Source organism: Polypterus senegalus, chromosome 1 (genome assembly GCF_016835505.1).
Source record: "Polypterus senegalus isolate Bchr_013 chromosome 1, ASM1683550v1, whole genome shotgun sequence".
NCBI lineage: Eukaryota > Metazoa > Chordata > Cladistia > Polypteriformes > Polypteridae > Polypterus > Polypterus senegalus.
Window position 1 is genome coordinate 328,323,918 of NC_053154.1, and position 26,840 is coordinate 328,350,757.

A 26,840-nucleotide genomic window follows, 5' to 3' on the forward strand; every position below is an offset into this window, starting at 1 on the left:
CCAGTTGATTTCATACAAGGGACGCTATTGGCGGATGGCTTAGAAGCTACCCAATCAGAGCATGTATTACATATTAACTAAAACTCCTCAATGCTACAAGATATGCTTCCCGCGTGGCGCTTGTTTTGTTTGCTTCTCTCTGTCTCTCTCTGCCTGACGGAGGGGGTGTGAGCAGAGGGGGCTGTTTACACAGTGGCTGTTTGCCTAGAAGATAGGACGTTCCTCTACAAAATGCCGCTTTATCGCGGTGCTTCTGTATACTTAAAAGCATGTATTGATTTTTTGATTGTTTGCTTTTCTTAGCGAGTGCTCTCTCTGACATTATCTGCTCTTCACTGTGCTCCTTTGAAGAGAAGATATGTTTGCATTCTTTTAATTGTGAGAAAGAACTGCCATCTCTGTCTTGTAATGAAGCACAGTTTAAACGTTTGACTAAAGGGTGTTATTTCATATCTAGAGGGCTCTAATAATGTTAACAGTGTGGTGGAGTTTATAAGGGCTTAAAATATATAAAAATAACCATACAAACATATGGTTTCTACTTCGCGGATTTTCACCTATCACTTCTGGAACGCAACCCCCGCGATCGAGGAGGGATTACTGTAATGTTTAAAGAGCAGTCAAAGGACAAACTTCTAGTGCTTTCATTTTCCAAAACTCTCCCTACTTTTATTTTACATTTGTCGCAACTTTAAGTTTTCCTGCGTTAAATCAATCTTCCCAGTTTTACATTAATTCATTATTTCAGAACTCCTGTAAAACAAATAGCCATTGTTATGCCATTTTCTAGGTGTCTCAAGTGACTTTGCTATTGATTATGCTTGTGTACTAATTCAGAATTGTAAAACTACCTGAACTGACAAAATCTGTAGTCAATTAATCATAACAGACTGCATCCCATTCAACTATATGACATTAGTGCTTTCACTATGTTCATTACATTTTAGTTACTATACTAATGAACACTAGTTTGGCTTCATAAACCAAAATAAATTATACAAATGTAGTCCTTGCAGATTTGTATTCAGCACTGTAATATAATGTTTTTACAATCCTGCTGATGTTTCTGTGATTATGTGTTTGTTAATGCAGTATACATTATATAAATACATGTTATTTTGGAATTAAAACATGGAGCAGCTCATTTAGTTGCCAATGTAGACAAGCTAAAGGTAAGGAAACATACAATTTGTTGGAATGGTAAAGATCTAGTCTAATGTTCTTTCTGTTGCCAATATGCACTTATAAAGATAAGCAGGGTAGAAGAGTGTGATACCTGAGCACGAGAAAGGTGTAGTCCCAATGTGTAAATAATTTCCTCCAAGTCTTTTTCTAGGAGATATCCACAGTGGCTTTGATCAAAATAAACAAATGCCATAAGAAGATCTTTGTTGTATGTGACCATTTGTTTCTTTTCTTTTTCCTAAAAACAAAAAATAGGCACAATTTCAATACAGTTAACTCTGCAAAAGAATGTCGAAGTCAAATTCTTATTCAAAGGATTTTTTTTTCCAAGCTGCAAAATCATGATAAAATATTTTTATCATGTGACAGCTGATCTTTCTACCAAAATCTTTTATCTTACTCATAGTTAAACAAAATAAAATCAGTTACACACTAAAATTATATTTACAAGCATGCTTATTATTTGCAAAAAGTGACTATTAAGTTTATTAAACATCATAACACTGTTGCCAAAATGCTAATTTCTTTAATGATGAATTTTAAAATGCCACATTTTGTAAAAGAGATTAAGGGAACTTTACAAATTTCTACATAGTATAGATGCACAATAAACCACACAATTGCCAGGTGTTTAGAGGTGAGCCTTTTTTTGTTGACAGTACACTGTGTTTTGCTCAAATATTATACATTATATCCAGACTCTAAATCAAAAATGCAAGTAAATCAAATAGCTTACTGCACAAAAGCAACACCCAACTACAGAATTTAGTCATAAGATAGCAATAGTAATAAAGAGGGAATTGAAGCATTTTGAACTTAGACTTAACATCTATCTAAGTAGTTCCAAAAAAGCTGGGGTTTTAGCAAGAGAGCAATACATACTGAGCAAAAGACTCACGGTGACAGGAAATAAAAAGTTCAAATTACTGTTATCCATTAACAAGTTCAGTAGCACAAGGTAACTGAAGCTTAATGAATTTGTAGGTTGAAATGAGAGCTTAGACAGGGGACACAGACACACACGTATCCACTGCAGCTACTGGGCTCCACATGTTTGAGAAGTGCCTTTGTTTGCTAAAATATCTTTGTTATTTTAGCTACTGCATCACTATATGACATAACAGCAAATACAATTTAGATAAGCATTGTGGTCTATGGATGTACACCATGTTAATGTGGCTACTTTGTCATGGCAGGTTTCCGTTTCCAATTAGACAGCAATGTTAAATTTCTTTAGTTATTTGTTTAGACGTGCAGTCAAAAGGCAGATGTGCTGCCTCATCTACTGATGTTATAAGACAGATTTGTTGATTTGGATGTTTTGAGCACTGAAATTTGCATCTCCTGTGGCTCATCATTATCAGCTCTCTTAACACCAGTACTTCTGACGGAGTGTGACACACCATTTACTTCAAAGGCATATTTTGCAGTTCATATTTTCATGAATATTGCAGCCATGTCTTTCAAGCTTACATCAACTCCAACACTATCTTTGTAATGCTGAAAAAAAGAGAGCATATACAGTAACCGCGACAACATATCATTAATACTTAATGTTTGTTCATTGATGTTGTTGAACGCCAACATATCTGATGCAACAGAAAGATTTTTCCCTTCCATCAAGCCATGTTTATTTTTAAAAAACATGTAATGCTTTTACTGCACACACATTTATATGTCAGTTTTTTAGGAGACCTTTCAACTGTAAACAGTTCATTGTAAACAGAAGCTTACTGTCTCTGTTGGACCTGGTTAAAAACAGCACCTCTGATCTTTGCAATTCAATATTACCACCCCAACTTTGAGTGCCACCTTCATGAGGAGTTGGATTGGTTTACAAATGTGACACTCAGTGAGCCATCTAATTGTTGCCACCCATGTTTAAACAAAATTCACTCATGACTAGTTAGCTCCTTATTCAGCTCTTCTAGAAACATGTACTACTAAAACATTTCTAAATGCAGATCAATAAAATTTGTCATTTAAATACAATAAGAAAATAACATACATCCAACAGTGCTGCCTAATACCATAGTTTGGCTGTATTTTCTTTTAATTCTTTTCATTTTTATTACTATTTAATTTAATATTGTTTCTTTGTATCAGTATACTGCTGCTGGATTATGTGAATTTCCCCTTGGGATTAATAAAGTATCTATCTATCTATCTATCTAATTATATGCATATATTTTGTGGATTAACCTGACAGTCTAATACGCTAAGAAATGCTTACCTTATCTTTTGAAGACCTTTCTTTATTTTTTCTTTCATCTCTTTTGTAATCTCTTCTGTCTTTACCATTTGTTTCTTCATCTTCTTTTTCTGTAGTTATCATGAGACAATACATACTTTCACTTTCAACATAAACTTTTTTTTTTTTTTAATAAAAGAGAAAAAACACAAATCTAAAAGGTACAGGTTTGTGACATTAAAAATCTAATTACATTAGACTACGATCATTCTTCAACACACTGAATGTCAACTCAACCAAATCTTTAATGTTTATCATTCTTAGAACTTGGCTGCTCATTTTTTATTTTGCTCAAAGTAATATATATAGGCATTTATTTATTTATTAAAAATTGCCTCAAACAGCATGTGATTAATAACCATGATAGAGGAAAAATGTATTACCAAAGGCATAGCTTTCTTAAAAATAGATAAAATTCATACAGAGTCATAACAGAGACAACAGTTGTCATAAAAACACATGAAGAATGATTAACACTAGAATTACCAAAGACTACAAAAAAAACTCCGGCCCACCTTAAATCCCTTCACACTTCTCCGTCAGTGTCTTTCGACTTGTAAATGTGCCGATCAAGAGAAGCAGCCTACTATTCTATCCCCTCACCAACACAGAACGGCCACAACGTTCTCCCTGTTCCAGCCTTCATTATCTGGGAGTGAAATGCTGGAGTTTTAGAATGGAAATAATAGATTGTTATTTGGAACGCATGCATTTCATGTGTGTTCCGTTTCTACAATAATCTGTGTAAACACATCGTTAAAACAGAAACTTTTTTTCAGTAATAAATGACAAAATGTAGACAAACTATATAATGTGTAAATCCTGAAGTACAAAGATCAAATAAACACTTTCACAAAAGGTTCAAGGATGATGCAACAGCTTCCGTGGCGCAGTGGTAAGAATTGTTGACTTGTAATCAAGAGTCCCCCAGTTCGATCCTGACTGCCTCCTATATTTACCATTTTGTGTAGAGGGCTGCTCTTATTGTTAATATTATACAATAAACACATACACATTTGATTTGCATCTGTAACAGCCGTTGTAAATGTATAGTACTTGTAAAAAAGTTACCTTTTTTTTTCCCACTTTTATTCTCTCAGTCACGCTCACGATACATACTACCACCCACCCAGGGATCTGACACTGTTACTTTTTATCTGAAACTGGGAATAACTGTAGATGTGAGTGGTGTTTTGAGACAATCAAACTGGAAATTCTCTGATCCGGATAGATAAAAGCTGACACACAAACGCTGGCGAGTCTGCCTTACTCATATCTCATTGTCAATTGATTTTTTTTATTCAATTTTATTGAGTGTTCCTGCGTACGCTGAATTAGTATGTGCCTTATGGTCCATGATGTCAAAGCCACACTGACAAAAAAAAAAAAAAGACATGGATATATATGATATTTGGAATTATTCGTTTTATGACCTGTATAGTACATTTTGGAAAACATTGTGGCACGGATGCAACATTATTCATATTCATCCACATACCTTCTTGTGCTTGTAATCAGTAACAGCGTTCGGCGGCGCCCAATCTTGCCTAGTCTGCACAGGATTGATGTCAGTGCAGCTCCGGAGAAAAGAAAGAGACAAATATATGTGGCATTTTGAAGAAATCATTGTATGACATGAATAGTACCAATCAGAAAACATCATGCAATATTATTTGAAAATTAACAGGTCGGGTGTAAATTTATGTTACTTGTAAAAGTTTTTTTTTTTTTACTTTTATTCTCTCAGTCACTTTCACGCTCTCCATCCCCTCCTGATCTGACCCTAACTAACAGTGCCAGCATAAATGTACACAATGTTAACAATAAGAGCAGCTCACTACTCAAAACGGTAAATATAGGAGGCAGTCAGGATCGAACCGGGGGACTCTCGATTACAAGTCAGCAATTCTTACTGTTGCGCCACGGAAACTGTTGCATCATGCTTGAACCTTTTATGAAAGTGTTTATTTGCACTTTAGGCTTTACACATTATATAGTTTATGTCTACATTTTGTCATTTATTACTAAAATATGAAAATTGTTTCTGTTTTAATGATGTGTTGACACAGATTATTGTAGAAACGGAACACACATGAAATGTATGTGTTCCAAATAACGATCTATTATTTCCACTATAAAACTCCAGCACTTCACTCCCAGATAATGAAGGCTGGAACAAGAAGAACTTTGTGGCTGTTCTGCGGCGGTGGGGGGGATGGAATAGTAGGCTGCTTGTGCTTATCAACACATTTACAAGACAAAAGATGCTGATGGTGAGGTGCGAAGGGATTTAAGATGGGCCAGATTTACAAGTTTTTTCGTAAGCCTTGGTAATTCTAGTGTTAAAATGGGAAAAAAACAGTCTGTGCAAAAAGAGATATTTTAAGTTGCATGAAAGATAAAAAAAAAAATGTAAAGCAGATATTAAAATTAAAACATAACAGAACTCTGACAGGGATGGCAGTGGCACAGTGTTTCTATCTTGTACGAGTGGAGTCTATACATTTTCCCTGTGCCTGTATGGGTTTTGCTCCCACATTCCCAAAGACAATGCAGATTTGGTTAGCTGGAAATACAATGACAGTGGTGGAAATTCAGTATGTGATGAGATGTGCTCTCTGATAGAGTGGCATCTTATGCATAATGGTTTCCCATGCAATGGGTACTGCTGGGATGTCTACCGCCTGACCACCCCCCCCCAACCAGACCTTAATTGGATGAAGCTTGTTTAAGAATGTACATGTGTATGATTCAAGGAAACAGTGTTTTATCATACACCCCCCCCCCACTACCGACGCATACACAAATTGATTATGAAATATACTACTATTAAATATAAATCTATACCTTTTACATTTACACCAGTTGAACAAAACCATGATGCAAAAATACATGCATTTCATAACTGTTGGACAGTCAATTTAAACCTGTTTATAATGGAATTTTGAGATCAAATGTATCTACTTATTTACTCAAAATAACTAAAATCTTATTTAAAATCTAAAACTGACAATCATCTCTACAAGGATGCTTGTTTCTCTGCCTTACACTACCTTTGCATTACACCTAACACACCATGCACAATACTGTGGAATTTTTCAGATTTAGGATGCTTCCTGGGAAAAAAGGAGAAAAAAAAAAAAAAAACTTTTCACAAGGTACTTTAGGATAGATTTTTTTACCCAAATGCTCTCATCCTAGATCTAAACATGAACTGTTCCTGTCCAAGTTCTTACTTATGTATATCATTTTAATGAATTACATTGTTTTAATGAAAATTAATATCTAAGTGGAGACTTTATTTCAGTTTCTTTCATAGGGTAATACTGACGGTGATTTTATGGAAGTACTGCATTTGTCATTTTGTATTAATAGTTTTTTTTTTAGTTGCTAATCATTGGGTACTACTCTATTGGACATGCTTCCAAAAACGTTTAATAAAATTGAAAAACTTAGTCACAGATCCTCCACCGACACACATTAATACCATTTTTACATCGCTTAAATTGGAATCTGCAGTCTACAGAAGCTACTAAGCCATCAGAAGGCTATTTGTGTTCCTTTTTAAACTACACTATAAATTCTGTTAAAAAGGCATGTATTTGATGTAGTGTACTAGCACAAGTAAGTGCATTATATCATCACTATTATTTTAAATGCGAATCATTACTACAAAAATTTCATCAAAAGATATGACCAATGATTAAAATAAGTAAAATATGTGAAATTCCCCAAGTTCTTACATCAAATAAATTGAATGCCACTTTCTAACTTAAACTTTTCAAACCTACAGTGGGATAAATTACAAAATTAAAAACATATTTAGTCTACCGTCTTCATCATCTTCTTCTGCCTCTTCAGCTTCCATAGGGTCATACTCCTCAGCAGTGGCGTTATTGCTTTCCTCATCAATTTCATCTTCTTCTTTCAGCTCCTCCTTCCTTTTTTCTTTGTCATCCTTTTCATATAAAGATCAAATGAATTGCAGTTATAAATTATCTACGCAGTGATATCAATCAGAGTTTGTGAAATTTGATAATGGGTGCTTGTGAGAGTAAAAATGAAAGAAAAGAAAGAAGTAGCAATGGTACTAAAATATGTGTTATCTTTCAAACTATAAAGAAATTTTGATGAAATTGGTCATTTTGATCAAATCAATTAGTTCAGACTTTGCAGTATAAAGACCATGAGTTATTAAGTTTTAGAGCTTTAATAATTATAAAGCAATCTTCACGCTGTAGAACGAAATGACCATGAAAACTGCAAAAATGTATTTTTAATTTTACCAAATTGGGGGTTTTAGGAAGAAACATGCTTTGCCATCTCTAGGACCAGTTTGAGCATTTCTGAATTGATACAGTCGTGTCAAAGCTGATGATGTTTTCAACATATTTGAACAGGCAAATATTGGATCTTCATACAAACGCGAAAAAATGTGATATACCTGAATATAAACATAAGGAAAATTTGCATTTTCAACAAAAAATATCAATAGATGTACAGGGGAAAAAGTAAGTATACCCTTGGCCACAGAAGTTGGCATTGTCCCCTTTAGAAGATACAACATATTGTAGGCATTGTGCATAACTGCCCACCAGCCCCCGACACGGAGTTGGTGAAATTTTGTCCTCTCTGCTATTCAAAATTCCTTTCATTGAAAGAAGTTTGTGGGTTTTCTTATGTGTACATTTACATTCTACATTTGTTTAGCTAGTTTTTACTAGTACAGTGGAACCTCTAGATACGAGTTTAATTTGTTCGAGCACTGAGCTTGTATAACGAATTTCTTGTATCTAGAACAAAACTTCCCCATTAAAAATAATGGAAATCCAGTTAATCCGTTCCGCACCCCCAAAAATATTAACATAAAAATCAATTTTCCTAACAAATAACACTGATAAATAAGTGTGGATACACTTTGTCTGCTGAGCGTCATGTAATCATAACTGAGCCTCTCTCGCTGGTAGAGAAAAGCCAAGCAAAATGACACCTTTTATTGGCTAAATAAAAAGATTACAATATGCAAGCTTTCCAGGCAACTCAGGCCCCTTTTTCAGGCAAGATGTAATCAAAGCTTGCATTTTGTAATCTTTTTAGTTGGCCAGTAAAAGGTGTCATTTTGCTTGGCTTTTCTCTACATTCATAATGACTAACAAGGTACAACACCCTAGTACTCCTCTTGAGGGCAATTGTCTCCTATTCTCCATCTGCATATCCGCAATATTTTTGGATACGCTTATACGGCGAACTGCTACAGCGAAACAATGAAATCACAAGCGCACAAACGCGTAGATCCTCACGCCACGGAGAACAAGGAACACTGAGTGAGCTGGCGGGCTGGCAGCGTCAGCTTGGGTGAATCCCCGAGTCGAGGTGGATTGGGAAACGCATCACACATAACCACAGCCTGGCTCGTGGCTCATTATGCAAGCCAATGCTCGTATTTAGATCCGAATTTTTTGCTCATACTTTCCTCTTATCTTGAATTTCTTATATACAGAGGTGATCGTATCTAGAGGTTCCACTGTATACTTTGAATCACTATGTTGAAAGGTCCATTTTTGGTCATCTTCAACTTTCAGACAGATGGCATCTTGTTATCCTCAAACACTATTTGATATGTTGCAAAATTCAGAGTTGACTCAGTCAGTGCAAGCTGCCCAGGCCCTGATGCAGCAAAGCAGCCCAAGCAGTTCTTCTCCCGAAATGCTGTCTTTGGCTTGCACCAAACATGTCTGCTGTTACTGTGTCCAAAAAATTGTATTTTTGCTTCATCTGTCCACAGTACTGTTTAAGAGGGTACGGTCTTTGTGTATATGTTCAAAGGCAAACTGTAGACTTGCTCCAATGTTCTTTTAGGACAGCAAAGGCTTTTTCCTGATACACCTCACATACAAGTCATATTTCTGCAATAGTGTTCCGATTACAGATGCATTCACTTTGACAGATTATCTGTAGATCCCACAATGAAATGTTGGGGCACTTGAAGACTTCTTTTAGTATCAAGCAGCCAGCTTTTGTGCGGAATTTGCTGGGCAGTCCTGGACAAACTAGCAGTCGACTGAAATGTTTGCCTCCTGTAAATTATTTTACTTATTAGTGGAATGATTGATTTAAAATAAGTTGGCAATTTTATTAAAAAATTCCTTGCCTGACTTATAGGCATCCACAACCTTCTTTCTGAGGGTCTTAGACAGCCCTGTAAATCTTGGCATGATGACACAACACACATCAACAGCAAAGAGAACACCAGTTTAAATAAGGCAGGTTCCACCTGCATACTCCCGGAGGAGGTCCTAGCCATTGACACCTAATTTGTAATTTTATGGATTTAAAGTGGTGATAAATGTAGGGGTGTACTTACTTTTACCAAATGATCAAATTTCATTTTTGTAAATTTAAATTACGAGAGTGATTACATAATGTCAATTTGATGCGTCATTTCATCAAGTATGTTACCTTTTTCTGAAGACACTGTTTGCATGAAGGTCTAAAGTTTGCCTGTTCAATTATGTTGAAAAAGTCAATAGTTGCTATGGGGTGCACTTACTTTTTAACATGACTGTGTGTGTTTATGGGTCTGTGGTAAAATCTTTACATAACTCGAGAATGATTAGACAGATTGTTATGAAATGACGTTGGCAAATTACAGTCTTAACAGATTGTTTTTTTGGGGTGAATTTTCCAACTATTCATCTCTGAGCTTTAAAAGCTCAAAGTTTTCGACATTAACATCAACAACTGCTAAACCTCTGTTCACAAAAATTAGCACATGCATATAATACTTTGAAAGACAGTTGTTAATTTTGAATTCAAAGCTAGAACTTTGAGCTTGTAAAGTTTAGAACTTTTAAATAGAATTCAACTACTACATTGTGCATATTCTTCACTAAATTCACAGCATATACTGTACTCATGTTGCAAATATACAAAAAATCATGTGTTGGCCACATATGATTATTTTTACGTTCCTTAAGCATTTTACTTGCAGTGCAGCATACAAGATAGTGTTGAAATTTATTATCAATTTGCTACCTATTTCTAAAGAAAAATACTACATACACTTAGTGCAACACTGGTATTTCATATAAATGCTAACACTTTTGATCTTTATGCAAACTTCATTGCATGTTGTACAAGGATGTTATGCTTCATATTGTTAGATTCACTTTGCAGTCATCTTACATAAAAGCAGTTACAAATATGCATGGTATTTCCCCTTTTATTTGTCTGAAGTGTGGTATTGGCCTATGAAATGTCAATCATTAACAGTAATACAGAAAACAAAATACTAGTCTATTTTATCCTAGTAGATCATTATTATTTTTCTTTTTATCACATGCAAGAATTAATACAAGTTAAAAATAAGTAATTACATCTGCAACTTAGCTAGGTATAATAAAGTCAAACTTTAATTACCTTCCTTTCTTCTTTCTCTTCAAATAATTTATTTCTTTTAGCAATCGGCTCAACGTTGTCTTCATCACGGCTTTCTTTACTCTTGGTATAATCTTTTTTATCTACTTCTTTCCTCTCTGTATCTTTTTTATCGTCTTTTCTAACCTTTTCCTTTTTATCTGTCTTTTCATCCTTCTGAGGGAGGGATGCCACTGCTTTATATATGCGGTAACCAAAGTCTCTCTGAAGCATTTCATTGAACAGTTCAGCAAACAAAGATACCTGCAAAGTAAACAATTAACATGTATGTAGTTAAATACAACTGGAGCAAAAAACTGTGGGTTCAAAAATCACAACTGAGAATCTATCACTCCATTTACAAATATACCAATAAGTGCATGGTAGATAAAATGTTAAGCTAAAACTGACAAATGCATAGATAAAGTAAGCATATACTACTGAAATATTACAGATAACTAAAGTATTTTGCTAGCCACCATAATTTAACCACTTGATTTAAAAAAACTATGAAAACATTCTATTTCGAATTCCCAGTTACCTATACTCACATGAGGTAATAATAGCAGAAAGAGACAATAGTCCCAAATAGGGAAAATACACAAAGTATAATTAAAAATTGTTCACGTAACACATTATTTTTTAAATTGCAGGAGTGCATTTCCTAGAGTGGAAAAAATTAAAAAGATTTACTTTAGGGCATGAAACAATCAGTAGTCCTGTAGTCACAAAATTTTAGGTCAGACTAGCCACTTTAGAAATTTTCACCAAATTAAATGAAATCATTGAGCTATTATTTGTACACAACCTTCTCTTTTAAAGACGCCGATCAAGTGGATAAGTTGCCCAATAGTGTGTGGCAACTTTACATATTCATGGCCAGTTGCTTTTAACGCCACAGCTTTGGCAGTCAGAAGTAGTTTCTTTTTTGACTAGTCTGCAAGATCACTTGTAAACTCACAGTTCCTCTTAGATATATGGTTTTGTTATATCAAAGAAGCTGGTGTTATGGAAGTGACACTGTAACCTAATTTTCTGAGTTTCTGGTGCATTGATTTATTTTTTCTTACTCAGCCTGACAAGAAAGTTACAACAAATTAGCAAACAATCTTTAAAATGCCAATGTGATTGACAACCTGTAAGCAGCCACCTGCCAGTAGCCCCACTTTTTTTTTTTTTTACAGAAACCCTTAACTATTTTCTAGGGATGCTTGCATCTATATCAAGCCTTTTAATATTGAATTAGTTCCTTTCACTATCCATAAATGCATTCTATTAAGTCGAAATTATATATAGGATTTGTAAAGTATTATTTTTAGCAGTCAGACTTTGGATTTCAGATAATCTACCATATACATTTGACTGGTAAACAATTCAATTGCAAATGATATCTACAATGCACTTTTTGATAAAGACAATTGAGAGATTTCAGCTTACTTATATGAAGATTTTACTTTGAGATATCTAATAACAGTCCTAGTAGTAAAATTTATAATAGAGATATCTATAAATAAATTCAAGTCTAGTAAAATTCAAATAGACTTCTTTAATTTTGAGTAATTTAAATGATTATATTTTGTCAATTACATTTTGACTATTTAAAACAGCATTTTACATATCTTAATGTATTGTTGTTGTTATCTTTAATTCAATCTCCTTGAAGATTTGAAAGCGCAATCTCAATTAGTCAAGATTTTATTACACATATGCAACTGAAAGCTACAAAATCCACCCACGGTAAAACTTTGCCACATTTCACAAGCAAAATGGCCATATGTAAAATTATAAATTCTGACTAATCACATTATATTTACAGATATCAAAAATAGGAATTGGCACAACACAGGAAATGTTTAAATAGCATGCCATAAATGAGTCTAAATGGGTCCATTTTCCTGCAGAACTGCTTTGTAAACACTAAGCAAAGAAAAAGGATGCAATGCAATCTATAAATCATACATTTTGTTCCTGTGGATATTTCCCTGATGTGTCTTCGTGAAAGGACTATGAAAGAACTCCCAGAACTAAGAAAATGTTCATGGTTCTTATCCTTCTGACTTTAAATATCTGTAGTTATTGGGCATCAGTCACATTTCTGTTTTCTCAAGACCTTTTTATAGGACAAGTTACAAGCTCAGCTGTGATCAAAACTAAAAATAAACATGTAATGCTATGATGTGGAGAAAGAAGAAAAATGTCATATAAAAAGCTTAAAAGTTATTACAAATACATAAATCTCTCAATCTTATACATCTATCAATTTTGGCTTTGTCGTAAATGACAAGCAAACCACAGAGGTTTCTAAAAATTAGATGATGTGGCCTTTGGTAACTTGTGCTTGATCTTTCTGCTTCATTGTTTCATCCATGTAAAGTACAGTTTTCTTAAGAAATTTGGACTCTGGAAGACCAGAAGCAGAAAATGAAGATGTGGTACACATAAAATATGAATGGCAGCTTGCGCAGTAAGCGCAACCTACTAAGAAATGGGAAAGAAAATAAATTTTGGGAAAAAAAGTAAAACAAAAGCAGCACAATTACTTCAAAAGAATGCTCTTTATTGTCTTCGAGTCTGTAGTCTAGCAGAACACTCAGCGACATGATGCTGCAATCAAATTTGCCATTCTTAGCAGCCCAGTTTGGATGCACAACAATTGTAGGCTCGTCTGGTAGAATGTAGCGACGCTCTCTTCGCTGGCGTTCCACTTCTTCCAGGCGTCGTTTTTCTTCCTCCTGAAATTGATTCATTATGGTACTTTATTAAATAACAGAGAGGCACCCCCGTTGCTACAGCTTGGGTAATTTCATACAAATCACCAATGTTATTTATGAAATGCATAGCCATTGAAAAGAAAGCAAAACGTACATTTTATGAGTAATACAACTTAAAGAAATGCAAAAGTGGTTTTATGAATTTAATAATTTCTTAGGACTTACCATCTTACATAAGGGAATCAATTAGTACTGAACCATGACAAATTTGATACACAGTTAATGAGAATTAAACTTATGAAATTTTTGCAAATTTTGATATAAATTTGTTTTCAGAATGATTAAAAAGATCTACTTATATATAAATGTAATAAATATCAAAGGACAAAGGGCACAAAGAACAGAGAAGGCTCAAGGAGCAGAGCAAACACTACCGCAGTGAACATTTAGGCAAGAAGGATGTCTTGTGTATCATGCTGAAACACGTACATGGTACTTGATCAATTAAAGTGGCCTGAAAAAGTATTTACAGTAGCTCCCACAACTAAATTTCACATTTTACTGTCTCAGGTTATAAACTTGCAAAATATGAAAATAAATAATTTTTTTAGCTTATCTACAATGTACATAATCCTAGTAAACGAAAAAAAAAAAAAACTTTCAACAATTTGTTAAAATGGAAAAATCACAATTTTGAGCTTTAAAAATTATTTCTAACCTTTGTAACTATAAAGCTAACTTTGTGCAGGTGCAGTGTATCACCTTACCAATTCACTCTATTAGTTGATGGTGTCTCCACCTGAGTAGGAAATGTCTGAATCAACTAAATTATGAGGATAAACATTCCCTCTCTGACTTAGGTTCAACAGTATGTTACGGATTTTCAACAAAAGAAACTTAAATGAAGACACAAGAAGATTCAAAACAAGTTTAATTGCTGAGAGGTACAGATATAGGGAAGGGTATAAAACTATCTCCAGAGAATTGAACAAACCCGAGTTAATTGCAGCCCATCTCACAATGAGTGTAAAAAATATGAAACTATAGCCATACTACCTAGGCCAGGCCACCCTTCTAAACAACAAAAGCAGGCCAGAGAGGATACTGTGCAACTTGTTGTCACTTTGAAAGTCACAGGAAGATGCCACGGCTAGAAAAAAAAAAAGATGTGCTTGCTCACAAGGAGTGTACAAGGCATCACTTAGAACATACTGGAAAGATGTGGTAGAATGTCTAGTGCTCTAAGGACACTGAAGTGGAACATTTTGACTTGAACACCATATGGAACGTGTGACATGAATATATCAGTGTACATCAACCTGGTAACAACACCCCTACTGTCAAATGTGATGGTGACAGTATCATGTTGTGAGAATGCTTTCAGAAGCAATGACTGACAATCTGGCCAAGAGTTATGGGAAAATGATCTTGGATGAAAACTGACTCTCCTCTGCCAGAAAGCTTAAACTTCAACAGTATACTAACCCAAAGTCCACTGCCTCAGAAACAATGGAGTGTCTTAAAAATAAAGAAAATTGATGTTATTGAGTGGTCCAGTCAAACTTTCTGACCCTAACCCTATTGAACATCTGTGGCGAGACTAAAACAATTGCTGTTTACTACCCCTCACCAACTAACATGGGGCAAGCTGAAGCAATTTTCCTATGGCGATTTTGCTAATCTTGCTCTATCGTGCAAAAACATCATATCCAAAAACAATATCTATCTATCTCTATCTCTATATATATATATATATATATATATATATATATATATATATATATATATATATATATATATATATATATATATATATATATATATATATATATATATATATATATATATATACACACATACATACATATATCAAAAAGTCTATGTATGTATGTATGTATGTATGTTCCAGCATCACTTCTAAACGGCTGGAGCGATATTCATGAAACTTGGTACACACGTAGGGTGTACTCACTGTAGGGTGAAATCAACCCTAACCCACATCCTTCAGGGGGTGATCTTTTATGCATGTTTTCATCAAGTTGACACTCGGAACGACCACCAGAGGGCATCAACTGGATGATAACATACACACAAGACTGTAAAACAAGCACATTAGTGAGTCTTCATTGTTCATTTATTTTTATTTTTAAAGTTGTGGGTTTTTTTAAATTCTATTTTTCTCAAAAATTAAAAAATAAAATTCACTTTATTTTCCTCCCGGACAACGCTGGGTATTTCAGCTAGTTACAAATAAAAGTTGCAAGAGGATGGCTCAACCAAGTACTGAACAGGGGAAAAAACACTTACAACTTTAAAAGTTTATGTAAATATTTGAGAGGCACAGGGCACGTATCTGATTAACACAAACATCCCCAGTCAAACTGATCAAAATCCCATTAATTTTTATGTGAAAATAAATGTTGGGCCTGAATATTTTTCAGTCCAAAATTTTGATAGAACAACAAAGCAATTTAAGCCCTTTTCACTAAAAATTGATTATGCCAGAAAGTCTGAGCAGAAAAAGCCATAATGAAGACTTAATGCTTGGAACACTGCAGTGTTAAACAAACCAAAAAAGTCATCAAATGTGCAAAAGATAATTTTGAGGTCACCTCCTTGTCAAAGGATATATGACATATTTTAAGTTCTGCACTTTTGTTTGTCAATACTGTTTATGTTAGTACATAAATTATATCTTACTGTTTTAAAAGTATTCTTTAAACAGAAACATCATAAATGAATTTTAGTCACAATAATTTGAGCATAAAAGAATAAAAAGAAAACATGTCTTTCAGAACAATAACTGCTGTTCCGCTTGGGTTCATTTTTTTATACTCTTTACTAAAGATACAATTACCTCTTTGTCTTCTTCTGCCTTCATCTGTTCTTCCTCCTCCTCTTCTGTATTGTCTGTTTTTTCTGGTTCTTTCAATTCATCTGTTTGTTCCTCCACTTTCAGCTGTTTCATCAAACGAGCGATTAACTGAGACTTTAATCCTTTTGAACTAAGGCTGCGGCTTTCCAATTCCTTACGAAGATCATTTACCTTTAGGTACAAAATACTTAAATGTAATTGATAGTTCCACCTAATAAATTGATCATACTATTTATTGGGTATAATAATGACTAAAGGCATATGGTGCTGTGTAAAACTATAGAAATGACACGTTTTAAAAATTGAGTCACAATGGAAGATTCTGAATGAATGATTTTCTTTACATGCAAGGCATTACTGAACCTTTGAAAGTAGCAGAAATTATAACAATAAAATTAGATAAATTGGAAATAAAATTGAAATGCTTATTCTGTTTGGCAAACATATATAAATTATTACTTGGACTCTAAAACAATTACATTTCTCCCAAACACGATACTTAAAATATTGGAGTTTGAAGCTGCAATCAGAATAAAAACTGCACTAAATGGTGTAAAGAGCATACTCTTAGAAATAACACCTCTCTCCTCCACCCCTTAAGATTAGCTCATATTTAAAGCTAAATGCTTTGTAAAACAAAAAAAAAAAATTCTTTATGGTCTATGTGGTGAAGCTGTAAGAAAAAGGACGCACAATTTAACATAAACAGAAAAATGCAGTAACTATAATCTAAGTGATATTTTACAAAGAAAAAAAATGAATTTTAAAAGTTCTAAAAATAATTCAGCTTCTATGAACCCTAGCAGAACTCTGTAGAGTGTACCTTCATTGACTTGGGGTCCAGTTTTGACCAGTGAGTTGGAGTAGAAATCTCTTTCAGCTCCCCTTCATCCTTTTCTTCCTCTTCCTAAGATTAGAAAGTTACATAATCATTAAGCTTCACATTTTCTAGCATAAGCCTGTCATCTATTGATCTAGGTTGATCCGTGCAAGTAGTAAGGTCAGAACTGTTTCTCAGTGTCGCCTCCTAATAGGTTATTGATTAGATAAATCCACTGCTATATTAAATAAAAAATCTATTGTCTTAATCTGATCAAATGTCACTCATCAGCCAATCAAAGCCAGATCTGTGGAACACAAAAAGAAGAGCAATGACAGAAACTTCCGATGACTCATCAAGCAGATAAACACACACGATTGGGTGCCCTGGCCAATCAGTGTGCGCTCCACTTTTTTTTTCCCACCACCACGTGGTTTACTGTTCTTCTTCAGAACTTGTGTTCAGGGAACTGGCCTGTAAACCAAATATTTTAAAGCCTCTACATAGAACCCAATTGCAGAGGACCACACCAGGACCAATGGGACATATATGAAAGACAGAATTTAGAATTTTTTTGCAGATGGGAGGATTTTATTTTAATAATAAACACTGCTCAGAAATAATTTACTTTCAAATTCAGCAACTGGTCCCCAGATTCCAGCTACATTTTGTTGTGAACCTTCTCCAAAACAGCTACAAAAGAATCCTAAAAAAATTGAAAATAAATTGAATAATAAGAAAACAAACTTCCAAATCTCCTAATAGAAAGCCAATACTTTAAATATGATCATGAAGAGACTTCAGTAAGACTGGAAACTACACAAATGTTTACCAGTCAGCTGGAAGCTGTTTTACCAGTTGCTGGATACAGTTTGGTAATGTAGTCTACACTCCTCCCAATCTCTCTCCCTCGATATATATATATATATATATATATAAAAATATATACATACAATGTGTAATGTGTTTGTGTGCAATGAAGTGTGTTTTTTTTTGTGCCTGTGTTTCCTGTGCCTGTGAGAAGCGGAAATAAGAAAAAAGGGATTAGCGTTCAGTGCCTGTTCTCCATCAGCCTCCTTTCGTTCAGCCTGGAGCTTCTCGACCAGCTGCTGCTTGTATCCACGGGAGAGGGTTTCCCACTCAGAGCGGGTGGGAAGACAATGCCAAACATCCGGGAGAAATAAAACCACTGTCTCCACATGAGCTGGAACTGTACGCCCCTTGTGGGTCTCCTCAGGGCGATGATAGCGAATCTCTGCAAAACGGTACCTGTCGCAAGGGAAGAAGCGTATTGGAAACAAAAAGTCTATCAGACATCTCACATAGCCCTACCACATTCACAGATCACTAAGGCTGTTTTAAAGACAAATTCCACTACTCTTTCTAGACAACTGTAAAAGTGCCTCTTCCAGTCTTCTTACAAACATCTCCATCGAAGAACAATAGGAACCTGGGCACTTTAGATTGTTCATTCTTTAAAGGAGTAAGTAATTGCACAATCATTGAAAAAGTCTGAGCAAAGATGCAAAGAAAAAAAAAAAAAAAAAAAAAAAAAAAGAAAAAAGAACGTTATTGAAATTAAAAAAAAAAAAGAGGAAAAAAGGAAAAACCAAATGCTGATGTTGTAAACTGCTTTCTTTCTTCTCCAACAAGGTTCTTCAAATAGCAAAATTAGTGCACAGCTTCTTTCATTAAAAAATAAAAACAAACAGTAATAAAATATCATCAGAGTGAACCAAAAAATCAAAAACCTGCAAAACACTAAACATAACGAAAAACAATATATAAAGCATGCAGTGTCCTGTAAAATATAGAAAATATTGCTTTCACAAACTACTTAATGACAACAAAGAAAAAAAATTGATCTTAAGCTATTTTCATAAACATTTACAATTATACTTACCACTGAGTGCATAAACTTAGATCAATGCCTGTGAGAGCCTTACAACAACGGACAGCTGTCTTTATCAGCACAGAGGGATCCGATTCAGGATTGATGCCATCCAGAGATGGAGACCAGTGCCCACCAATAGCCATAGCCTCATCCTTTCCCTTCATGCCAACTAAAAACTAAGAAAAAATAATAGGTCAGACTGACATCCATTCAACAACTGAGAAACAAATGTTTTCAAAAACTGCTCATTGTTGTGGAACCCAAGTACTTGTAGAAGTACACCACCTGTACATCCATTCCCTGAATAGTGAGCAGGTATAAAGGTTCTTTTGCTGCAAGTATTCATTGTAAAATGTGACATTTCTTTCCAGTTTTGGTTTTTAAAATGCATTACCAATTTCTTCACACATTTGTGGGTACCTTTTATATTTTCCTTAGTCACTGCCAATGATATTCATTATAACAACATCCTGATAATCCTATCATTCACAAAATGTACGGCTCAAGAACCCCAAAAAGTTCTTCAAATAGAAGTCAATGATGGCTTTATTGAGTAAGGAATCACCTTTTTTGTTAACTTGCTTGGGCTGATTTATCAATTATAACTTAAGACCCAGTGGCTTTTTCAAATCTGCTGTTGGCTTCATTGTTTATTTAACAAATATCTTCCCTGCATTGCCATCCAGCGGGCATAGATGTCCCAAAGTAGTCTAGGGTTTGCTGACTCCATAATACATCTTGTGAATAAAAATACTGATGAAGGGCTATGACTTTTGTAGTTATCTCCTGATCTGTACACAACTTCTTTTTACATATATGAACTGGCAATTGGTTTTAACTTTTTCTTGGCAAGACTAATCTGAAAAATGCACAATTAAAGGAAACTTAATTTAAGAATTCTTCACATTTTTTAAAATCACAGACTATTATTTATTAATTGGTTAACTAACCGTTATGGAAATTATAGCACAGATAATGAAAGAACTATTTTGGTATAATCTATACTAATAAAAGGCAAAGCCCTCACTGACTGACTGACTCATCACTAATTCTCCAACTTCCCGTGTAGGTGGAAGGCTGAAAATTGGCAGGCTCATTGCTTACAGCTTACTTACAAAAGTTAGACAGGTTTCATTTCAAAATTCTACGCATGACGGTCATAACTGGAACCTACTTTCGTTCATATAAACGGCTATAGCCTGCAGCTCGGTCGCCGTGTGAGGCAGAGTTGTGCCTGCCCATATAAGGTCTTCCGTCAGCAGCTATCCAGTAGACACGCTGCCGCGCAATATTCGCAGGTGAAGGACTGTGCTTACAATTGAGAAGGCAGCAAAAGAATATGAAGCGAGTGACGCATACAAGCATATTCATAAGTGCAGCTACTGCGGAAACAAAGCACGGTGTAAACCCTAAGTTTAAATTAAGTTCATACACAGGCTGCCGCTGGCGTTTGTCATGCCTACGATGAATACGATATTCGCAAGATACAGGACTAATGACAGGACGCAGGGTATAAACAAGACTTCTCATCACTTTGTAACGGAGTTAAAATTGCTGGTGAAGGACTGTGCTTATGCAAACTAAGATGAGATGGTCAGGGATAGAACAGTGTTTAATAATAATAATTCATTACATGTTTGGCACAAACTCAGCAAAAGTGCGACAGAAACTTAAGTGGCGGGTCTGAGCTAACATTACATAAAGTCGTGGACATCACAAGATTGCACGAGATAGCACAAGCACAGCTAAGAAGCTTCGATGCATGTACTCCGAGCGGCTCATGTGAACTGACTTTGCAGGACTGGGAAAGGTAAACCTGTGCATGCAGTGTGTGATGTCTCAGACACACTACTTCTCCGCTGCGAAGCGCGGGTATTTTGCTAGTTACTTTATAAATGTAACTCTACTAATACAGTGATACCTTGGTATACATCCGCTTTGGAATAAGTCCAACTTGGTATACGTCCTGTTTGGACATGAAATATTTTGCTTGGTATACGACCTTTGTTTGGAATATGACTTGCGTGCTACCCTTGTTTACCTCTCTCGAGACAAAGCCACGACTACACACAAGCGTCAGTACGGCAGTTGCTAGCAACCCGCGTGCTACCTGTATATGATTGTTCAATGATGCTTTTGTCCATTGCTTTATGTTCGGGTGTTGATTGCTATGGTCTGCATCTTTTAAGACGTATGACTGCCAGAGGGAGGGGTGTGGTTTAGAAGGCATGATGTATGAAGAGTTGGTTAAACATGGTTCAACATAAACAGCATTCGAAACGTTATTCTAAGTGTGTCGCTACTTCAATATAGAGAACGCTACACTACCCTTGTTTACCTCTCTCGAGACAAAGCCAAGACTTCCCACGAGCGTCAGTACGGCAGTTGCTAGCATTCAGTGAACAACCAGCGCTATAACTCTGAATTTTCACGTGATTTTGTGTTTTATCGTGTAAATTTGAATTGATTGTTGAAAAGCATTAAAGTGGCATGCGTATCCAGGACATAGTTGCTGCATATCGTATGCCGAGAACAACGGTATCTACGGTTGTGAAAAAAAAAGACGTTATTAAAAAGTAAATTGAGGTTAAATTTTCATTTATTTCATCTAACTGCATTTGTATTTATGTATTTTAGTATTAAGCAGTGTTTAAATTATTTTATACAACCCCATCAATGTATAATATGCCAATAACAATAGGATTTTTTTTTCCATGGGAACGGATTAATCATTTTCCCTTTATTTCTTATGGAAAAAATTCATTTGGTATACGTCCTGTTTGGTATAAGTCAAAGGATCTGGAACGGATTAAGGACATATACCGAGGTACCACTGTAATTGCAAAACAATTTACTGGATGCACATTAATATTCCATTTTCTAAAGATTTGTAATCCTCAGCAGGAAACAGTACAGAGAGAAGAGGGATCACTATGTTTTACTCCACAACTTGCTTCGGAAATGGAATAAGTCTTTAAACATCACTTCCCAGTTCTCAAATGTGGCTTTGATTGGCTTCAAATAAATTCAGGATGACAAAGGAGCACAATTCATTCAACTGACAAACTTCCAGTACCTTGATCAACCTTGCAGGATGTTGGAAAGCTTCTCGAACCTCCTGAGGGTCGTCAGCAAGGGCACATGATTTGTGATACAGATCATCTAGGCTGGGATTTGCCAATAACATCACCTGAAGAAAACAGTCAGCCAACAGATTAACAGTCATGATTGGAAGTGAGCCATAAATTTAATAATCTTATCTTTTTTTTTATTCCTAGAAGGGGTAAAAAAGTAGAGTGTTTCGTATCAACACATTCAGTCCATAACAGTGGAGTACCATTTCCTCCGTCACATTTTTGACACACAACTTGCACGCTATATGAATACTTCAAAATGATCACACCTTTGCACTATACAAGTGATTAGCATCTGAAGGATCAAGCACAGCTGTGTTTTTCACTAAGGGCTCCACCTCTTTGTGCATAATGTGGAAACTACAGTAGTTTCCAAAATGAAAGGGACGAGAAATTGGAAAAGCATCCACCCATGTAAACTCTGCATCAAAGAAATCACTAGGGATGTAAAGATTTTGATAGCGTCTTCGGAGTTCCATCATATCACAGTTAACACTAAGGAGAAAAAGAAAGAAGAAAATTATGTTCTATACAAACTCAAAACTTGTAGACAATGAGACAGAAACCCTCATCAGCAGCCCCGCCACAAAACGTACCTTGCATGTCAGAACTTGAGAGAAACAAAAAGAAAATACGTATTTATACAACATAAGTAACAAACTTAATTTAGAAACATCACAACATAAAACTCTGTTAAAGGTATAGGCTAAGACTCTGCAGACAGACTCTCTTCAGCATACATCCTCAAACCTGCACTCCTGCAAGTGAACTCACACTGAACTAAAACAATGTTTTTTCCACTTACACTTTAATGAACTTACCATGTTAGTGAAAATTGTTTATAAAACTAAAGATGGCTTTGGGTCAGACAGGGCAACTACATTTAACAACTGAGCATTTAGTTTTTTTACACTATGATCTATCACACAACTTTTTCTTTCTCAGATACAAATGCACATCTGATACAAAATTAACCTTTTATATTTTTACAGGTATACATACCAGTCCAAAGAAAATTTTGAGAACTGCACAGTATAACGTGGAGCTGCTCTGCGAGGCCTTCTTGGTGAGCGGTCTCTACGCGGCGATCTCTCTCTTGAACGCTTTCTCTGCGGTGAGCGCTCCCTAGACCGTCTCCTTTCTCTGTCTCTCTCACGGCTAATAAGGTAAATGTAAGCTTGAATTTACAAATCTTTGAAACTGCTTCCCTTTTTTCATATCATACATTTACACTCTTTCCGTAACCAATCATTATGTTTTTTCTTTTTAATTATATGGTCATCACAGTGGAACCCATTTCCCTTTCTAGCCCAGTAACTAGAAGAGCACAGAAAAAAAAGCACACAACTACCATGTGTGGCGTTTTACCCAGATACGCCATTTTTACTATTATATCACATGGTAAAAAGGCATACTCCACATACAGTGCAATGAAAAAGCAAGAACATCCCATTAAAAAGGTGCATGTTATTTAACGTACTTTCATTTATGGACATGTGATGTTCATTGATCAATAAAGGTAATCTAATTTTAAAATGTTTTCTTTGCAATTATTCATTCAACAAATATGTCAGAAATGCAACAGTTGTGAAAAATGTATGCACTCTTCTAGCTAGGGTTGCTCACTTTGGAAGGAATAACTTTTTGTACAATTTTTTCATCACTTCTCCTTGAAGAACTTCAATATTGTGAGGTTTCCGGGATTTCTTGCAAATGCTCCCCACTTGAAGTAATCCCAAATCAATTCTACTGAGTTAAAGTCACATCCTTGACTTGACCATCCCGTAACCATTCACGTTATTCTTTTATGGATTTGCTTAAGTGTTTTGAATCACTGCCTGTTGCAAGGACCACAAAATGTTCAACTTCAATGTTCTAACAGATGGTCTTATATTTTCTTCAAGTACTTCTTTGCAGAATAAAGAATTAATGTTTGACTATGATACAAGTTGCCAAGGCCCTACCGTAAAACAGAAAAGTTAAAGCCCAACAGCCCCATCTTTTTCTCACCTTCCCAGAACACACTGATTCAATAGGTCTGTTCTTCACCTAGATGCTATCTGGCACACTGAGAATCCACATTTTTTCTGAAGCAGAATGTTCTTCCTTCACATGCAGGGCAGAGTTGTGCAGTCTCTTTCAACACAGGCATGATAGACCTCCTTGACATGTTGTTGACAGACAAGTTGCTTATTACTGGCATTAAAATCCTTGCCAGATTCACATGCATAAACAAGCTTCCAAGAGCTCTTTTGACAATATCTTGATGTAGCCACAAACTTCAATTGCTAAGGCCATACTATAACAGAATTTCTTATAATTTTTACATAAGCAGGAACCTCCAAATTACTCTTTAACAATATTTTAATCGTATGGACCTGCAAGGTTGTAATAGAATGACCTTTTGTTTCAATGCAGACATTGCCATCATGCCATCCTTTGTAGTAATTATTTTTATTATAAATCAGTTTGCTATACTGTATCAAGACACTAATTCTCAGGAACAAGGACATGTCACATTCATCGAAGTGTCATGTAATTTTAGAGTAATTTCTATTTATGTATAACTCCCTAAGTCAACAGACTGCTTTATAGATTTACATGTTTATTTTGGCTATTCATATGAGACACTGCTCTGGGGTGGGAGGATTTTTACTAATGCTGCTGTCTCTATATACCTAGCTACAAGTTTATAATTAGCTTTATTAATTACTGATGAGCTTGATAAATGAAGAATCAAATTTCTTATTAAAGTAGATATTTTGAGCTTTTAAATGATATACATCACTTACATGTGTATTAAGCTGTCCTGATATGACCATAAATGTTGTCTAATGCATTTATCAGCTATTCTAAAGCCATTTTTTGTTTTTAAAAACTAAGTGACTTTTTTGAGCCAATGAACAGGGGGATACTGTGGTTTTCATACATCCACATGTAAGACAGATATTTGGGAAACTACCTGAGGAGGTACCAATGTGTCCAAAGTCAGCCTGGCTGTAGTGGTTGCATCAGTGCCATGTTTTGCCTGTCTTTCTTTAGAGTGATTTATTTTATTTTGATTTAAAATCAATATAAGAAAACTTAAATCACAAGAGCATGATTTAAATAAGACAAAACAAAATAACTTTTTGTTTTAATTAGAACAATCTTTATGTATTGGTATTGTTGAAATGAAAACAGACATTTTTTAGATAGAGAGAGAGAGAGAGAGAGATGAGCCAGGGGATGAAATTACTTTTCCCACTTGGCATTCAGACAGAGCTTCAAGTGTTCTGAGGTAGCACTACTTTCTGTTTAGAAACTGGAGTGAAGTACCACCTAAAATCTTCTGTGAATAATACTGACTCACCAACTCTACAACTTTATACTGGAGAGCCTTCTTGAGCTAATATTCACTGGAGCAAGTAGTGGACTACATCATTGTAACAAAGAAATAAAAGTGTGGGAGAAACACTAATGCATTTATCACTCTCTCCCATACACTGTTCTCTCACACAGATAACACGCCATGAGGCAGGTTTTACCAACTGGAAAAAAAAATCCTAAAAAAAAAAAGTACTGTATCTACTGTATAGTCAACCACCTATTTACTGGATATCTTAGCTAAATTCTTACTAAAAGCTACCTCTTTTACAAGTGTTTCAAATTTTGCAACTTTTTGAAACAAATAATAAATAAGTTTATTTAAACAAATAAATAGTTTGTCCTTTGTAAAAAATTTTACCATCTGAAATCTATGTAATGTAGGTAGGATACATTCTATATATAAAAAAAAACAGAAAATGAGGTAACAATTTTCAGGTTATCAGTATCAACTCTGCTCTTGTTGCTGGAATGGTGAAATGTTTTTAAACTAAAAAAATTGAAAAGTAAAAGAAATAACAGGATGGGTGTTATCTCCCAAAGATTACAAATACATATTTCATAAACTTACGATCAGAACAATAATACAAGAATTTGACCTTGGCATTAATTTTGTAATTCTTAAAAACCTTTACTACAGTTATATATACATATAAATATAAAATACACAAACCTTCGGTCTTCTTTTCTCGCTCCAATGGGGTCTCCTCGGTCATTCCTGCTAGGGAGTCTAGGTGTAGGATCTATCCTTCGTGCCGGCTGTGGCTGGGGGATCATACGTACAGGAGGTTGAAGCAGGCCTGCTATAAAAATGGAGAAAAAAAAGGATATATAAAATATATGCCAATATGCTCTAAAGTGAAAAATTTGCATAACATTTTAATAGAGAAAAAATCTGTTCTACCACACATGTATCATTAGTCATTAGCAGTCCTGAGCTTCACAGTAGTAAAAGATTAAGTTTTCTAAACTACTGCAGTACTTCCTGACTGGCTCATACATGTAAGGCTCAGTGATGTAACATGGCAAGTCATTGATAACATTTTTGTAGTTGCTGGTATAACTGAAAACTTCTTTATCTTGATACTTTTATATAAAAAAACTACCAGTTACCCTCTTCTTATGGCAGAGTCTCTCAGTTAGTGAAAGATCATTGAATAAACACTTAAATATACGTGAAGTATCAAG

General features: G+C 35.0%; 1 protein-coding gene and 1 non-coding gene across 5 annotated transcripts in view; both read right to left on the bottom strand.

The window, feature by feature from the left end:
* Positions 1-26,840, bottom strand: part of ccar1 (cell division cycle and apoptosis regulator 1) — a 78,846-nt gene that overhangs the window by 11,157 nt on the left and 40,849 nt on the right. For all 4 annotated transcript variants that reach the window (XR_005630814.1, XR_005630815.1, XR_005630807.1 and 1 more), the window contains exons 9-21: positions 26,326-26,455; positions 23,289-23,444; positions 22,556-22,781; positions 22,229-22,342; positions 19,162-19,328; positions 18,317-18,527; positions 17,262-17,345; positions 16,421-16,609; positions 13,393-13,584; positions 10,856-11,116; positions 7,268-7,394; positions 3,419-3,507; positions 1,277-1,423 (exon numbers count right to left, since the gene is read on the bottom strand). Coding sequence is in view for 1 of the 4 variants with exons in the window: in XM_039737775.1 (XP_039593709.1) it covers positions 1,277-1,423; positions 3,419-3,507; positions 7,268-7,394; positions 10,856-11,116; positions 13,393-13,584; positions 16,421-16,609; positions 17,262-17,345; positions 18,317-18,527; positions 19,162-19,328; positions 22,229-22,342; positions 22,556-22,781; positions 23,289-23,444; positions 26,326-26,455 (2,093 nt within the window). In the remaining 3 variants the exon portion in view is untranslated. The remainder of the gene's footprint in view (positions 1-1,276; positions 1,424-3,418; positions 3,508-7,267; positions 7,395-10,855; positions 11,117-13,392; positions 13,585-16,420; positions 16,610-17,261; positions 17,346-18,316; positions 18,528-19,161; positions 19,329-22,228; positions 22,343-22,555; positions 22,782-23,288; positions 23,445-26,325; positions 26,456-26,840) is intronic.
* LOC120520169 lies at positions 22,077-22,142 on the bottom strand. The gene has a single exon (XR_005631783.1). It is a non-coding gene; the product is annotated as a small nucleolar RNA SNORD98 (small nucleolar RNA).